The sequence below is a fragment of the Bos mutus genome, chromosome 1 (genome assembly GCF_027580195.1).
Source record: "Bos mutus isolate GX-2022 chromosome 1, NWIPB_WYAK_1.1, whole genome shotgun sequence".
Classification (NCBI taxonomy): Eukaryota; Metazoa; Chordata; class Mammalia; order Artiodactyla; family Bovidae; genus Bos; species Bos mutus.
The window spans coordinates 82,067,104-82,084,723 of NC_091617.1; the positions used below are offsets into that span (position 1 = coordinate 82,067,104).

The window sequence follows — 17,620 nt, forward strand, 5'->3', positions numbered from 1 at the left end:
CACACACACACACACACACACACACACAGGACTGGCAGTATAAGTGTTTGTGCTGAGTTAACTGCTTTATAACATCACCTCTGATTTTCCCAAGCTTTTTTGCATCGTATATTTGTTCTAGACATGAGCCTTTTCCCAGGAATCAAGACTTAAGGTAGGGGGCAGGGAGTAAGGCATCAAATATTTAGAAGAAAAGCTAAAATTTTTCAAAATATGTTTGTGTTCTACCTCAACTATATACCTATGGGACTATGAGGTCCTCAAGGTCAGGACCTGTGTGTCTTCTACTGACAGGCATATATGTGGCTTAGAAAACTGTTGGCAAGTTGAGTTTAACTGGACATGGTATTTGAAATCCCTTCTTTGATGAATAACCTTCACATCCAAGCTAAGAGGAGGCAGAGCCAATCCTAGCACATGAAAGGCCTGCCTGGCTCTTGCAGGACCTGAAGAACATCTGTTGGCTCTTCTCTTTCTGTAGGGAGAGATACCATTCTGCCTTCCTTAGGCAGGGCCGAGCCCATCATGAGAGGAAGCAAGGGCAAGAAAGGGCAAGACTAGTTGCAAATCCTACTATTCCTAGCATTCTCCTGCTAGAAACCAGAATATGGCAGGATGAAAATCTGACCTCCTACAGATCAGGGTCACAGTCTTAGGCCATTAAGTGACTGAATACAGGCACGTCTAATTCTTGAACCGGCACTCAAGGCTTACTCCTACCTTTCTAGGAGCTTTGTCCTCAATACATACCCTAAAGAAAGTGAAGTCAGTCGTGTCCGACTCTTTGCGACCTCATAGACTATAGCCTAACAGGCTCTTCCGTCCATGGGATTATCCAGGCAAGAATACTGGAGTGGGTTGCCATTTCCTTCTCCAGGAGATCTTCCCAACCCAGGGATTCAACCCGGGTCTCCTGCATTGTAGGCAGACGCTTTACTGTCTGAGACACCAGGGAAGTCTCAGCACATACCCAACCCCTCTACCAATTTAGAGTAAGTAATAATGATAATAATAATAGTAGTAGTAATAATAATAGCTACCATTTATTGAGCACCTATTCTACTGTGTGCCAGGCACTGTGCTAGGCACTTTTCGTACAATATCTAATTTAAATCCTCACAACAACCCTGTGAGGTAGGTATTATTATCATTTTATATATGAGGAAACTGAGGCTCAGAGAGATTAAATAACTCTCTTATCACACAATCAAAAAGTAGTAGAGTTGGGATTCAAACCCAGAATAACCTGACTCCAAATCCCAAGCTCCTGTGAACTAGAGTAGAGGCAGAGGGGAGAAGAAGGGCCAAAAACAAGAAAACTTGGAGTGGAATGGATATGATATACTGACTAGTAAAATATGGGAAGGAATTTAAGCCCATAAAATGTTTCTAGCTGGTGAGCCTATGAAGAGTGATGAATGTAACCAGGATTGGAATTCAGGAGGAACATACTTGGCAGTAGGGACAGAAAGAGTTGAGTCCATCTGGACATGTCCAAGGAGATATCCAGCAGGTGATAAAAATACAGATCTAAAGATAAAGGGCAGTTAGGGCTTGAGATATATATTTGGGAATCACCAGCATATCAATGGCAGTTGACATCAGGATGGATGATTCTATTTTGGGAGTAAATAGAGAGGAAAGAGAAGTGGACCAATGATGGAATACAGGGACCCTGAAGGCATGAGCAATAGGGGAAGAATCCTCAAGAGAGTCAGAGATGGCAGAACCAGAGGAGGAAGAGAAGTACAGGAGGCAGCCCCATAGTAGTGGCTAGAGGCAACCACGGTCTGAGCTGGGAGCAAACCTAGAGCTCCCAGAAGGAAGACAAGACTGAGTTACACTTCTAACACAGCCCTTATGCACCAACGCCCCCCACCACCCCCCCCCACCCCGCCCCGGGAATAGTTGTTAAATGAATGAATGCCAAAATACCCCTACCCTGGTTTACACCAAAACTTGGGAGCTTAGGACTTCATCTTACTCTTGACACCCCAGGTCTAAAAATATGGAAGCCTAGGTGAGCCAGAATTTATAGAAGAGGCTCATAGAGAAAGTTGTGATTTGTTTAAATGGAGAATAAGGTTAAGAAAAAAATAAATAAATAAAAAACCACCCCACAAAACTTGGCACTCTATCTTAAGTCCCAGAAGTCCTCCTGCCCAACCTTGCTCTGAGTTATCATGATGACTGTGAAAACACAGAAGGGTGTGGGGGACAGAATGAGAACAATCTGTTAGTTGCCTGGGGTATCTTGTGCTGAGTTCAGCTTATGGGCTTTATTCAGATAGGAAGATGATGGGGACATATGCGGGAGGTGTGAGGGCTATGAAGAGAAAAAAGTCAGGGGACCAGCCCCACAACTTGGGAGAGGACTGGGAGAGAGGGTCCAGCCCTCTGGTCAGGGACCAGCCCTGAGGCTTAAGTGAACTTGCATAGGCACGTGTGTGTGTGAGAGAGAGACAGACAGACACAGGCAGACACAGAGGGAGAAAAAGGGAGAGAGGGAATGAGAGAGCAGAGAACTCTCTGGGGAAAGGGGAACAGAGGCTCTCGTAGGTGGGTGAGAGGCTGGGGTGATTCTCAGAAGTCTAGTGACTTGACGTGTTTGTTGAAGTGTGGGTATGGGGGCTGAATATCCTTGGGAAGCCCTGAGGGGCTGCTGAAGCAAGGTTCCTGGTCTCCTCAGAGGCTGGGCCTCCTCTCGCTGGGGACTCACAGAAAGTCAAACAGCCCGAAATTCTTGGCTGCTCCAGGCCCAGGAAAAATTGGGAGAGGAAAAAAGAAAAGAAAAGAAATGTTTCAGCCCAGAGGTGAGATGAGCCTGCTGATTAGTAGGGTTAGGGGTCTGAAGGAACCAGCACACGGAGCAGGCATGGGGTGGGTGTAGGTTTGGGTGCAGAGCAGAGATGCTCCCTGGGATCTGCTAGCAGCTCAAGCAACTGAGGGGGCCCTCTGGGCTTCTGCTAAGGTTAAGCACAGGTAGGGTTAGTATGGATGGTTACTGGAGGGAACTGCAGCTCTAGGGTGCAGGGCTGAGGCAGTACGTGGGGACAGTTAGGAGGAGAGGCAGATGAAGCAAGTCTTTTTTGGTGTTAGTATTAAGGGAAAAAATCAAGAAACTGGCATGCATGCAAGATTAATAGAGGGATGATGCTGCTAAATGGTGAAAAGGAACTGGGAAGAGGGGTGTGCAGGTCTTCAAGGGCACCTCTGGGGTCAATTCTTGAAATATGTGTGTGGGGGGTTGGGGGAGGGTAAGGAGCAGCACTAGCCATTTGGGTCCCAGGGGACATGAAAGATCCTGGGAAGTCCTGCGCAGCAGTTAGCGGGCAGAGGGACAAGCTGGGGCCGGTGGCAGGTTAAGGGCTGCATTGCTGATCAGTGGGTGCACCCCACCCTCGCTGCACCCAGCGAGCAGTTAGCGCGCCTGGATTTAGTTCCATTTATTTCCCTTTCAGGTACCAGACAAAATAAAAAAGACGGACGGAGAGAGGAACGCAGCCAGCCTGGGGCGGGGTAGGATGGTAGTGGGGGAGGGGCCCTGCTCACATCACATCCACGAAGAACTCACTGGGGTTTCCCATGGCCATGCGGAAGGACTGTCTGCTGGCGGTCAGTTCGGGGGGCACAGAGGCCAGGTCGCGGCCCGGAGGGGCTCCCGGGGGCCCCATGGCCGCGGGCGGTGGGGGCATCATCAACATGGGGGGCCCGTAGAGAGGGGGCACCCCAGGGGGGCCGTAGCTTGGGTGCGTGTGATGGCTGCGCAGGCTGCTGGCCAGCGAGTGGTGGCTGCGGTGGCTATGCTCGCTGGCGGCAGGACCCGAGCGCTCGCTGGGCGCCCGCTCCCGCGGCCCCCGCAGACTGCTGCGGGTCGTGTGGTCCGATTCGCTGCCACTGCCGCCCGACTTCGAGTCCCCGGCCTTAGGGTCCTTCTCCTTCCGCCGGTCGCTGCCGCTACGATTGGACCCACTGCTCCGGCTGCCTGCAGGGGACAGGCAGGGACGGGGTGGGAGACACTCAGAGCTTGCGGAGGAAGCCTGGGGCTCGCCCGTGGCCCTCTCCTCATTACCTTCACTGTGCTGACTACTGGCGCTGCCCCCGCCATAGCTGTACCCCAGCTCTGGGAAGCCTGGGTGCGGATTGTAGGGGTGTGGGGGCGGCGGGTACTGGTAAGGGAAAGCCATGGGCCAAGGAGCGGCCCCTGGGTGCGGCAGAGGGGCCAGCGTGTCCTGGTCGGAGGCGCCGCTGGAGCCGTCGTGATCGTGGAGGGAGAGGTTGGCCATGTCTGTGGAGGGAAGCCAAGGACACATGAGCCGGTTCTGTCCCATGCCTCCGCACCCTTAGTCAGCAGAGAGATCCCCAGCCTAGGTCGGGTGGAGGGAAGCCGAGGACGCATGAGCCAGTTCTGTCCCATGCCTCCGCACCCTTAGTCAGCAGAGAGATCCCCAGCCTAGGTTGGGTGGATGTGCTTGGGAAGACAGCGACAGCAGTGGCTGCCAGAATGGGAGGAGGGATAGGCCAGAGATCGCTCACTCCTTCAGACCCCCTCTGCCACCCTCCAAAGGTGGTAGGAAGGGAGACCCTGCAGAGACAGGCCCAGAGAAAACCATCCCTTGGAAGGTCCCGAGTCACCACTTCAGATGGTCAGATGCCCAGTTTCTCCTGCTTCCTCAGTGGGCTGGAAGAAGGGGCAAAATTCTTATTTGGCAATTTTCTCCTCAGTTCGCTTAGAGGGTAAAAGGTAGGGAGGGGAATATGGGAGCTGAAATACCAGATAGCCACCAGGTGTTGCACACCTGCCTTTTATCAGGCACAATACGAAGCACTCTATATCATGCAAATGTTACCACAACCCTATGAGGAAGGTATGTTTAGTCACATTTTTTTTTTTCCAGATGAGTACAGTGAAGTCCAGAGAGGTTAAATGACCAGCCAGAAGAGGTCAACCTGAATTGTAGAAGCTCAGAGTTGCTACCTTTACCTTTCCAGATGAGGGCATTAGTAAGAAAGGAGTAGTTTCAGGAAATTTAGGTGAAATTTTGCCCTCCTCTTTCACTTAGGACTAAGATCACACCCCATCTGTACCAGGTTCCAGAGCTGTGAGAGAGCTGCAGTTGCCCTAGGGGCCAGTTGTTGGATCCAGACTGAGCCCTTTGATCCCAGCCCTTAAGGGACCTGACCCAAACTTATATGGGAGGAGGAATCAGGAGAGGGAGCTGAGGCAGCTGATGAAGTCTACCAGCCAAACCATCCACCGGTCAAGGCCAGTAGCTAGCATGAGTGGTGGTGGTGGGAGGAAGCAGACAGCTGACTTGGTGACTACTTCAGCCACGAGGCTGTCGTCCCATGGGCAGTGACCGTGTGCTCCTGGGCTACCCAAGTCCCCAGCTCTTCCCTTTGAGCTTGCCATATTCCCAGCTGAGGAGACCTCAGCCAGTACAAAGGAAAAGGCCTGTTCTGCGAGCATCTCCCTGAGCTCAGCTTCTGGTGACTTGGTCCATGGGTAGAAGACCAGAATGCCCCTGGGATGACAGTATCTCACAGTATCTCTAAGCAAAAGCCACAGCTATCCTGAGAAGCTTTATGTACCTCTGAAGGTTTGGGACCAGGGCTGCCTTCTCCTAAATGATGATAATAATATTTGATTGAGTCTAAGGAGTCACTGATTATAAGATGCACTCCAATTTCAGATATTGACATGTGAAAAAATGTTCTTCAGTGAATCAATTAAATATATGATAAATGGGTAAGCTATTTTTTTTTTAGAGCAATTACTGTGGGCCAAACATGGTGCTAAAAACATTATATACATTAAGCTTATATCATTCTCAAAACAAAGCTGAGATATGTTTTACTATTAACTCCATCTTACAGATCAAGAAATTGAGGCACTGAGAGGCTGTGTCACTTACTCATGTTCACATAGTAAGGGTGGAACTAAAATTTGAACTCAGAACTGTCTAATTCCAAAGCCTTATGCATCTATTACTCCTCTTCCATGGGGCCATGCTGGAGCTGCTGAGGGCCAGGGACACTACCCCCCATGCAGGGACCTGTACTCCACAAGAACAGCCTTTCTAGTCCCTTGAACCTAAGCTGAAGCAGAGGCAGAACTGGCTTCTGAGGCTGGGCTTCAGCTTCCAATTCTGAGCCTTGCTGTCCTGTTTTGAGGACTCCCTTCTCCAAAGGCTGTCCACTGGCTCTGGAGAATGGGGCTTCCCTGCAGACTTCTCCTGCTTAAGAACCCTCACTGGCTTTGTACTGTCTCACGATCAAGTCCAGATCCCTTGATACAGCTTGCAGAGTCCTCTACAGGCTGGCCCTGTCAGATTTTCCAGCTTCAGTGTGAGGCATAGCTTCAGGGGTCTGAGGAAGCTGGGGACTTGAGGCCTCAGGCCAGCTCCAGTTTCTGTCTTAGTGGAATCTGCTGTGAGCGTGAGCAGGAACCAAGGCTAGGAACTCTGACTGGCCTTGTTGCGGCAATGTTTCTGCAGCACTGTACACCTAGGACAGCCTTGATGTGGGAAGAACAAAGGCTCTGGAGCCAGAAAGACCTAGACTCAAGGTCTCGCTTCTCTGCTTCCAGCTGTGAAACCTGGAGTGGACTACTTAACTTATATAAGTCTCAGTTTCCTCATCTGAAAACAGAATCATCTCCCCAAGGGCTTTAGGGAGGTTGTGAGGATTGAGTGAGAGTGAGATGATGCTTTAGAAACAACCAGCATGGTGCCAGGCACAGAGCAGGCACTCAGAAAATGCCAGCCCCAAGGGGGCTGGGCAGGGCAGTGAAGAAGAACTGGTTCTGCCTAAGAACTGGTCTGGGCTCTGCCTCTACCGCACAGAACTGTCAGGTCTTGAGGCTCCCCCAGCTCTGCTGCCCCCTAATCTGGGTTCCCTAGAGTCTGCTGCCACATCCAACCAGGCAACTCCCACTTTCAACCAGGAGACAGGGCAAGGAGGTTGGGGAGGCACGTACTGCCACAGAGGTCGCCGAAGATGTAGTAGCACTGCTCGGAGAAGGTGATCTTGTTGACAGTGTGGCGGATGAAGCCAGCTTTCAGCAGGTTGCTGGCATACTTGCGGGCCTCTCGCCGGTCAGTGAAGCCTTCCACGTTGTGGTACAGCCAGTCCACCACATCCGAGCCTGAGGGCAAGGCTGCCACTTGATTGGAGGCCCACCAGACCTGGGCTCTTCTGACCTCACAGGAGCCATGAGGCTGGTGCTGATTCCAACTCCAAGGGGTGGCCCAAGGGAGTTCTTGGGTCCTGGCCTGCCCCGCCCCACCACTTTCCACCCCATCCTTCATCCCACCATGGGGCCCTCTCACCGATGAAAGCGTTGGGAATGGTAATCTTGAGCCACATTCGGTCACGGACCTCTAGCCCGGATTCAGGGGAGGCCATGGCTTTTACTATGGCAGCCATGTCACTGTGGATGGACAGGTGGAAGTCGTCTAGGCCTGGGGGTGGGAGGTAGAATGGTGAGGCAGAAAGGGGCTATGGAGTCAAGTACACAGGAGTTTGCATTCCAGCACTACTGCCTAATAACATGGACCAATGTCAGGCAAACTACCAACATTTTGGACGCTCAGTTTCCGCTTCTGTAAAAATAGGGACTTTAATATCTATTTTACAGGGATATTTGAAGACAGAATTAAATAATGTAAATGAAGGTGCTTAGCCCAGTGTATAATGTATGCTGTGATAATAGAAAGGCAGTCATTTACTGAGTGATTACTTTATGCCACACACTGTGCTTGATGTTTTACTTGTATCCTCTTATTAAACCCCAGAAGCCTGGTAAAGTGCATATCATCAGTCCCATTTTACAAGAGGAAACTGAGGCTTATGGGTGCTCAGTACAGGTTCAGAAACAAACTGTTTGGTGAGGGTCAGTGTCCACTGAGGGAAACTGGAGAGTGAGGTGGCTGGAACAGACCGACTCTCCTCTCCAGCTCCCTGGGATGCTCAAGCAAGAGTCTCCAGGTGGGCCTTCAGCAGTCCCTTCCAGCTGGTCCTGTGCTGGGCCCAGGGGTCAGGGTTGGACACTCACGCTCTGTGTCAGGGATGGAGCTGGTGATGGAGGAGCTGGTGGAGGTGATGGTGCTCAGGGAAGGGCTCATGCCGTAGGCAGGGAAGGTGCCGGTCATGGCTGCAGTGTGGGAGACCCAGGCCGCGGGGTCAATGGGCCGGATGGGCTCACCTGCGGGGAGGATGAGGAGTCAGGGACTACCCACCCTGCCCACTGCCTGGCCCTATAGGGGTCAGGGGTGAGGTTCAGGGTAACACAGAAGGAAGGAGAGACAGGGTTCACATATGCTAGGCACCAGCTTTAGGGCCCAGTCTCCCATCCACTTACTCCTGGGCAGTGTGAAGCACCCACGTGGACTTGGGTCCCAGCACTTGGCTACAGTCAAGGTGATGGGCCTGAAAGCAAGGGTGTCCCTAGTGAGGGCAGGATGTGTGGAGGCCAAACCAAGCCCCTTCCCTGTTAGCGAGAAATATCTTTCTTCTCCTCCCCAATGCCATCCATACCCTGGTTTGTGCACAATTTCCCGAAGTACTCGGACTGCGTCATCGTTACTCATGTTCTCAAAGTTGATCTCGTTTACCTGGGAAAAAGGACCAGGAGTGGAATATGCAGCTGTGTTGGGGAGATGGTAGGGAAGCTAAATTTGGAGGGCTGGGGGTCTTCCCCATACCAAGAATCAGGATACAGAGGGTGCGGACATTTCCCCGTCTCCATCCATATCACCACCCAGGGTGGGCAATGGTACCTGTAACAGCATGTCTCCTGGCTCAATGCGTCCATCAGCAGCCACGGCCCCACCCTTCATGATGGAGCCGATGTAGATGCCTCCATCACCACGCTCGTTGCTTTGGCCCACGATGGAGATGCCCAAGAAGTTATACTTTTCTATAGGGAGTAATAAAAACTTGAGACAGGAACAACGTTCCTACCCAAATTCTAAGCCCTTCATTAGAAAAGGGTAGAAAAGGACAAGAACTAACATTTATTGAACTTGAATCAGGCACTGTATTCTGCATACTCAAACATACTTTTACTTAATCCTTGCTGGCTATGAGGTAGGGACTCAATCCTGTTTTACAGAGCAGACAACTGAGGTGCAGAGAATTTGAGCAACTTTTCTAAGCCATGAAGTGGCAGAGTTAGGATTCAGACTCAGATTTAAATTCCAAAGTTGGGGCTCTTTTCACTACATCCTGCTACCTCCTAAAGAAGAACACCTAGGGCAGAAATCAGAGACCAAGAATGCAAGGGATGGACAGCGGGAAGCGGGGAAGCATCAGAATCACTTTAGGAAGCCTTCCTGGATGCCATTCTCTGCTTCCATAGTGCTTATCTCTGTCATAGCTCTGATCGTGAGATACTGAACGGATCAGTGTATGTAGCAGTTTATGCTTATGAAAGAGAGCTCCTTGAGGGAAGGGAACATATCATGTGTCTCTCTGCACTCCCAGTGTCTGGCACATAGCAGGTGCTGGAAAGTGTCATTTCACGAGACTCACCCATGTTGAGAGTGACGGTGATGATGTTGAGTGACATGGTGGAGTCCGTGATGCTGCTGAAGGACGAAGACTGGAATAGACAGAGGCCCTGAGCAGCAGGCAGGGGTGGCAGGAACTCACTGCTCCCACCGAGCTCTTCCTCAAGGCTAGCCCTCAGCACCACCTCCCCTCTAGGATGCTATACCCTGACCCAAGGGGAGGGGTCGAAGGAAGCACAAACTCTCGTCTTGCTGTGGGCAGGGGGGCTCAGTCTGCTCCACCCACCCCAGCATATTGGCCCCATACCCGCTCAATCCGGGAAACCTTCTGCTTCCGCCGCCGCCGCTTGTGTCTTCTCATCAGGCGTGAGGCGCTGCTCTGCTCTGTGGAGCTGCTGAACCTGTGGGGCCCACAGTCGTTCCCCACCAGGCTGGCCCAGCCCTATCCCATAAGAGGCATCGCAGGGCCCGGGTCCCCACCACAAAGCCCACATTCCCCACAGGGGCCCAGCATCCTCAGGGTTCAGGGCTCCTACGGGTCACCTATCCCACAGTACCCAGAATACCAAAGCCCCACCTGCTGGTGGAATCATCCTCATCTGAATCAAAGAAGCTGGTGGTCTCCAACTCGCTGCTCATCAGGGTGGAGGAGCTGTCATAACCCCCTGGCTCTCGTCGCCGCTCCCCCTTGGCAGTTCCATTCAGCCGGGTTGCTGCAGGGGATGGAGGCAGCTGGGCTCACAGTGCTTGATGAAGGAGAGAAGGAGGGGAGAGGGACGAGCCAGGGGCTGTACTGGGGCCAGGCCTATCCAGAGCTCAGGAAGGAAGGCAGAGAGTTGGGTAGCTGGGTGGAAGGGGCAGGGAGAGATGTTGGGGGTGGGGAAGGTGTGGGTTCAGGGAGGACGCACTGTGCTCTGGGCCATCCCTCCGGCGTGGCCGCTCTCGCTGGGCAGACACCAAGGAGTCAGTCTCTGTGTCGTTGTCCAGGTTCTCCTGGCTGCCCCCACCAGCGTGAGGGCTGTAGGGAAGAGAGGACTCGGTGGGGGAGGGTGCAGGCTGGGGGCCCCCTCCTCCAGCCGAGCTGAGCTGAGGCAGCCCTCCCCCAGGGCTCTCCCCACCCTCTGGTCACACTCACTGGAAGGATGGGGGCCGGGAGTCGCCGATGCCTCCTGTGCGCTCCATGGGCGGTGGCAGTTCTGCCGGGCTGTCAGCACAGAAGGCTGCTGGTTCTGGGTGTGAGCCTTCAGCCGACACCAGCTGATGGGGAGAAGATGCTTGGGTACTGGGGCACAGAGACCCCAGGAAAAAGGGGCTAGCTGGCTTCTGGCAGGGCATGAAGACTTGGGAAGAATGAAGCGGGGACATGGGGGGAGAAGAGACGGGACTGTGCAAGGTCAGCTGAGACGACGAGGAGGCTGAAACGCATGGGCTAGCAAAATGGGATGGGGGCAGAGAACAAGGGTCAGAGGTCCAAGGTAGAGGTCGGCACGTGACAAGTGCCACAAAGGACATAGGAGACGCTTTTTGTCTCCAGTGTGTACTTCTGTCTCTTTCCCCCCTTCCCACCACTCTCACTTTTCACCAAGGCTATAGAATCTGCAGTGAGAGAGTTCAGTTAGAAAACTCAAGGAAGATTCAGATACTGAAGCATCAAACCACGGTCTCAGCAATGCCTTTCCTCCATCCAGCTCACTGCAGGAATGCAGGTGGACAGAGGGTTGAGGCGAGCTCCTTACCCAGGACACCACCCGGCCATTGAAGCAGGGCAGCTTGGCATTGTCGTCCGAGATCTCCTCCTTCACCACTCTGCAGGGAAAGAAGGGTGTCAGAGTGAGCTTTCTGGGGTGGGAAATACAACCCCAGTTCTCAGGGGCTCCTCTACCCTGAACTGGGAATCAAACCACCAGCATAAGCCTGTTCAAATGGGAGCAGGGGGGTGACCCAGGAACAGATCTCTATCACCACCAGAAGGACACCAGCCATGCCCAGGCCAGCTGCCTTCCTGGGGCATTCTCCTGGCCATTGAGTGACTGCAAATTACACCTGACAAATCTCTGTCCCCATTGAGCGCAATCACCCCTATAATCTCAAGAGCGGTACTCATCCCCCAACATGGCTCTCCTGTGCTAGATATTATCTTTCCCTCTGAACCGAAATTAGGAAAAAACACATGCTTATTACTGTCCTCTTCTCATTTGGGAATCCTGACATTCTTCTGGGAGGTGTGGATGAGGAATTGAAGGAAATTAGAAAAGAGAAGGGGAGAAGGCATTTACCAAACATCACCCACTGCCACCATGACACTGGTAACTACTGCTTTCATTTACTGAGCATGTACTATGGGTCAAGCACTAAGCTAAGCAGTTTACTAGTATCACTTCATTTAATATTCTCAGCAATGCTGTAAAATAGATACAGATGGGGAAACCAAGGCTCAGCAGGTTCAGAAATTCACCTACAGTCACATAATTAATGAAGAGCTGGAATTTGAATCCTGGTCAGCCTGATTCCAAAGCCTTTATTCTTATCTATTATACCATCTTATCCCCCTACAGTTAGAATGTATAATCTTCACATCAGCCTCACTGTATAGACAATATGATCTTGATTTTATGAATAAGGAAATAGAATTAGAAACTTGTTCAAGGTTACAGAGCTAGATGTCAGGGCTGGAATTCCACTCTAAGCTTGTCTGACTCCAAAGCCTATATTCTTCCCAGGGTATTCCACATTATTTTCCATACAGTGATGGAGGTGATGTGGGTCTGTGTAGAGGGTGGGGGTGTGGGAGACGTGATGCGGGGTATAGGCGAGGCAGGCAGCATATAGTCTCAGGTGTGCAGTTTGGCCTGGTGCATCAGTGAGGCAAGAAGTCAGATTATAACTATAGTTTGGGGCCAGGAAAGGGAACAGAAAAGCTTGACACCTACCTCCCCTCCACCCCCTGCCAGACTGCATCAGACATCTCAGGAGCACAGAACTAGAAAGCTGTGATCCAGGGCAAGAGGAAGACATGTGCCTGGAGCTCCAAGCAGAGAGGGAAGACAGGAAGGAGGCTGGGAAGCCCAGTCCCCCCGTGTTCTTAAAGCAGCTCCTGCCCAGAGCTAGGGACGTGCTTGGCTCCTAGTGATGCTCACATTCCTGGACTCACAGCCAAGTTCAAAGGCTGAGCATGCCCTCCTCCCTCCCATTCAGCTCTGACTCCTCCGACGTTTCCAACCCCACAGCAACCCCAAGAAAGCAGCTCAAATCATCCTGTGTAGGCGCACCACAGAAAGCCTGGAGACAGAACAGACTAGAAAACAGAGACACTGACATAGCTCAGACACACTAGCCAGTCTGATCGCAGGGGACCCCAAGATTGTATCCCCCATGGGAATTGGGGCTCAAATTGAAAGGAGATATGTGGGCCATGGGGCAAAGACTGCGACTTTCTCTGGAGAGGGTCTCAGCACCCCTGTGGTGGGAAACTGCTGTTGGGTCCCCACCACCCCCTCCCCCTGGAGGCCCCACCACACAGCTCCACACTACAGATGTTTCCTCTCTTTCTGGGGGTCACCGACAGGTCACCAAGGCTCTGCTGACTCACAATGATCAGCTGATCTTCAGCAGCCTTGGGGGACTTCAGACAGGCCTCCCCCTCCCACCACGAAGCTGAATGGCTCAGGGTTCCACAGCACTTATACACTCACACACACACACACACCAAGTGGAATCAGACAAATCTGGGTTCAAATTCCAATTCTGCCACTTATTAGCCCTCCTCTCTTAGAGAATTTTCTTAACTTTTCCAAGCCCTTTCTCATCCTGGTAAGTGAGATTTGTAAATGCCTGACATAGGCCAGACATACACTAAAAACTAGTTATTAACTTTGTCAATTTTTTGCAGGATCCATAATCTCTTTCTAACTAAGTGTAAGTTTCTAAGGGCAGGGACCAAACAAATCTGCTTATCACTCATTGTTCAATGGAGTAAAAAGCCTTTGCCAAGAGCCCAGTGGGCTTTAAGTTTTGTGCTCGCCATTGCATGGTGCTCAAGAAGCATCAGACCTGGAACCTGCCCTGTTCTTGGAGGACCTGACCAATGCACACAGTTCATGTGAGTATACTGCAAGTGGAAGTGATCAGAGCTGTAAAGACAGCAGATGTGTTTACTGGACAGACATCTGCTGAGTATTACTGAGTATAGGGTCCTGGCTACGACCAGGGTAGGTGTAAGGATAAAGAGGAATATAACTTTCAAAAGTACAACCCAGAGGAAAGAATTTGGACCTGCAGAAGATCAGGGAAGAGAAGTACCCCAGGTAGAAGGCCCAGAGACGGGCCAGTGTGGGATGTGGAGCCGGGAGCAACATGAGCAACACTGTGGCCCATGCTGTTCCTCCCACGGCTCACAGCTCCTCTAGTGGTGGTACCTTGTTCTCCCATCCACCATCTCCTCAGTGCTGAAAATGTTTAATGTTTATTTCTAAGAGGACCGGGCCTACCCTGAGCTTGACAAATATTTCTGAAGACCAGATGGAGGTTGGGAGTCCTCAGACTTTATACACCAGAACCTGGTGAGTGACCCTGGAGAGGTGGAGGAGATAGCAGCCTTCTTTCCCTGACCCACTTCCCCATCTGTCAGCAGGGGTCACAGGGCCCTGCCTGACCCCTTATCATGGGGCTAGGATAAGTGGCAGCCCTGTCATCTCCACAGTTTGCTGAGGCTCAGCGTCTTCCTCAGAGAGGATATATTTGTTAAGTGATGGTGATAATAATACCTACAGTTGTGTGATTAATGCCTTAGACTTTGGAGCCAGGTTCCTAATAAGCTCTGCCACTTATTAGCTGTGTGACCTAGGATAAGGAAGTTACTTAAGTTTTCTGTGCTCTAGTTTCCTCATCTATAAACTGACGATATTACTACCTGTTCCACAGGACTGTTAAGAGGATCTGAATGAGTAAAGATTTGAAAGTCATTTAGATCAGTGTCTGCACACTATAAGCACCAAAAAAGTTTAATAAATGAAATATAGATATATACTGCTGCTGCTAAGTCACTTCAGTCATGTCCGACTCTGTGCGACCCCATAGATGGCAGCCACCAGGCTCCCCCGTGCCTGGGATTCTCCAGGCAAGAACACTGGAGTGGGTTGCCATTTCCTTCTCCAATGCATAAAGTGAAAAGTGAAGTCGCTCAGCCATGTCCGACCCTCAGCGACCCCATGGACTGCAGCCTACCAGGCTCCTCCGTCCATGGGATTTTCCAGGCAAGAGTACTGGAGTGGGGTGCCATTGCCTGCTCCAATAGATATACACATTCATCAGCTATTAGTTATCTGTGACAAGATAGCCCTATCAGGTCTCCTCATCATTAATCCTTCTGGGTATAAACATGATCAATCTCCTCTACTTCATTTTTACCATTGTTTTCAACATTGCTAAAATGGCCTTCTCTAATATTTTGCAAAAGATGGTTCAAGCTCAAGTACCACTGATGAATGCAAGATGATTTCAGGAGTATCTGAATGAATGTTTAACTCAAGAGTTAAATATTTTTAAACATAGTTTAGAAAGAAATATAAACAGAAAATCAGACCTGTGGTTCCATATTATTGATTGGGTCAAACTAAGAGTGAGTGGACTGACAGTGGACTCAAAGATATTAAGTCAACAATGAGTAGATGTCATGAGGGCACTCTATGACTTCAGTTAGGCCTGGCTTGACAGCAGCCTGAAGACAGTGGGAGGTGGCCCACAGAGGTCTAGGTTTAGGAGGTGGGGGCGCTTGGCCTAGTGTATTCTGGGATGAATAGGGGGGTAGAGACACAGGCCTAACCTAGTCCTTTAAGGCACTTGGCCCCAGGCTGGCCCCACTGGACTCCAGCTGATTTTCCCCTATTCCATACCCTGAGGCAGTATCTTGGTCTCTTCCAACTCCACTCTTCCCTTAACAGACCAAGGCATCTCCCCCAGTCCCCCCACCACTCCCACCCCTTGCAGATGGATCCTTCTTCACCATCTTCCAATCAGGGGTGTCTGTCTCTGGACTGAAGCCAGATAATCATTACTACACCAGGAGTACTCTACCCCAAGGCAGGAATAGCAACAGAATCAAGAACAGTTAGAAGCTGCATAGTACTTCCCACCTTACAAAGCACTTTCACACATATGAGCTCATGGGATCATCAAACCCTGAGTTCCAGGGGGAAAGGTGACACTAAAACATGCCAGGCAGAAGACAGAGAAGGTGCTAGCATCCCAGAGCCAGGAGGGCTAGGGGCCCTGGAGAGAAGCCAGGGTGATGAACACCAGGGAGAAGAATGTCTCCCCTTACTCAGCTCTGGGCCTCGGCTCTAAAGAGCACTGTAGGCCTCAGGCTACGGCTGGAGAGGCGGCCTTTAGGCCTGGAGGGCCCAGGAAGGCCTTCCCCGCAGGCCTTCAGGCCCAGTGCCCAGTTACTGCGGGGCAGGCTAGTGTGGGGGCCGCCCCCTCCCCAGTCCCCTGGGAGTTGGGGGGGTGGGGGCGGGGCGGGGCGGGGCGGGGAGTGAGGGGATCGGCCAGGCTCCCTCTCCCAGGCCAGCTGCTACAGAACCATCCGGCTCTAACATTCCATCCCCTCTTAAAGGGGAAGTCACTGCTTCCAAACTCCGCCTGTCCAAAGCCCAGCAGCTGGGGGAAGAAGACTCCGTCAGCGGGGGAGGATGAACACCAAGAGACCCTTCCTGGCCCTCCCGTTCAGGCTCTGAGGCCTTTTCCAAGGTCTCCTCCTTGGCCACCATCTGGAGGAAAGAGGCCCCAGTTCTGCAAGGGAATCTGCACCTGAGCTAGTGGGGACTCCTCCTCGGGGGTGAGGCGCCCTGCTCCCTGACAACATCCCGAATGGCCCACAGGGGACAGGGGAGACAGCTAAGTAAACATCAGAGCTGCAGGCCTTAGTTTACAGCCTGAGCAACCCCCAGCCAATTCAAGGTCCCACAGCATAGCCCTTAGATGCTCCATATTCCAAATATGGCTCGGAGTTGTGAAGCTGAAAAGATGGAGAAGGCAAAGGCCGAGTGCCAAACACCCTGAGTCTCTGCTAGAAAGGTGGCTCAGTTGGCAGGAGGGTTGGGGACTGCGCTCTGGAATGGGTAGGGGGGGTGTGTCTGTCTGTGTGGGCCGCTGGTTTCTGAGGAGATGAGGGAGCTTGACTGAGCTGGAACTGACTGCTCTTAGGGAGTTGAACGTCCCCTTTAAACTAGGGGGCCAGGGTCCCAAACAAGAGGGGAAAGGGGAGCCCCTAGAGGGGCTGAAAGTCCAGCCTCTGAAAAAGCCAACGGGGGCCGAATGGCCGCGTGGCCCCTAGAATCCAGAGTAGGGCTAGAAGCCAGCGTAGCAAAGGGGAGGGGGGCGTCCAAACTGGTCGAGTGGGGCCCTAGAAGCGGAGTGGCCGGGGTCCCCCGGAGGCGAGGCGGAGCCATCCTCACCCGAAATCGTCGTCCATAGACTTGAAGAAGAACTTATAGCTGGGTCGTTGCAGAACGCCCTTAAAGTCCGCCAACGTGACGCGCTCGGCGGGCAGGGGCAGCTTCACCAGGTACGGCGTCTCCTGCCCGTCCAGGTGGTAGATGATCTTGGTCTCGCCCATGGCTCCGGCCTCGGGCCCGGAGGCCTGCGCGCTGCCTGCTCGGGAGGCCGGGCCGGGCCTCTCGGGCGGCGGCGGCGGCGCTCGGCGCGGCCCAGCTGCTCAGCCCAGCTCCGCGGCCGGCCGCGGCGCCAGCTCCCTTGTTCTCCGGCCGCTCCCGGGTCCCAGCGCCGCCTGCCGCCGTCGCGGCCGCCGCTTCCGCTCCCCACTCTCCCGGCTCGGCTGGCTACGGCGACTCTTCCGGTGGCCGCGGCCCTCCCGGCTCAGGGCCGCGGCCCGGTCCACTCCCCGCCCCCGACCCCAGCGCGCCCCGCCCCGGCGCGGCCCCGCCCCCGGCTGCCGCCGAGCCGTTCTGGCCTCGCGGCAGATGGCCTGGCTCTCCGCCGGACCCGCGGACAACCCGCCCACCCACCAGGCTCGGCTCCTGCGCTCTGGTCCCAGGCCCGGGGGTAGCGTGGCGGCGGTCGCCTACGCCCCCAGGGGCTGGATGGATAGATCT

At 52.8% G+C, this 17,620-nt stretch overlaps 1 protein-coding gene across 4 annotated transcripts; it reads right to left on the minus strand.

Moving 5' to 3' along the window:
* Nucleotides 1–1,023: 1,023 nt before the first annotated feature.
* Nucleotides 1,024–17,273, minus strand: DVL3 (dishevelled segment polarity protein 3). 4 transcript variants are annotated; one of them, XM_070372484.1, is made up of 16 exons: nt 16,964–17,273; nt 11,249–11,318; nt 10,648–10,769; nt 10,421–10,530; nt 10,090–10,225; nt 9,820–9,913; nt 9,535–9,604; nt 8,781–8,920; nt 8,539–8,615; nt 8,363–8,430; nt 8,057–8,206; nt 7,332–7,463; nt 6,980–7,147; nt 4,073–4,288; nt 3,575–3,985; nt 1,024–2,747 (listed from the first exon to the last, which is right to left on the minus strand). In XM_070372484.1, exons 1-16 carry the CDS (start codon nt 17,122–17,124, stop codon nt 2,716–2,718), a joined length of 2,157 nt encoding a protein of 718 aa, XP_070228585.1. In that variant the 5' UTR covers nt 17,125–17,273; the 3' UTR covers nt 1,024–2,715. The 4 variants fall into 4 exon arrangements, with proteins under 4 accessions (XP_070228585.1, XP_070228576.1, XP_070228593.1 ...); XM_070372475.1 differs by having other exon boundaries at nt 9,820–9,943; XM_070372492.1 differs by having other exon boundaries at nt 1,024–3,985.
* Nucleotides 17,274–17,620: the final 347 nt, after the last annotated feature.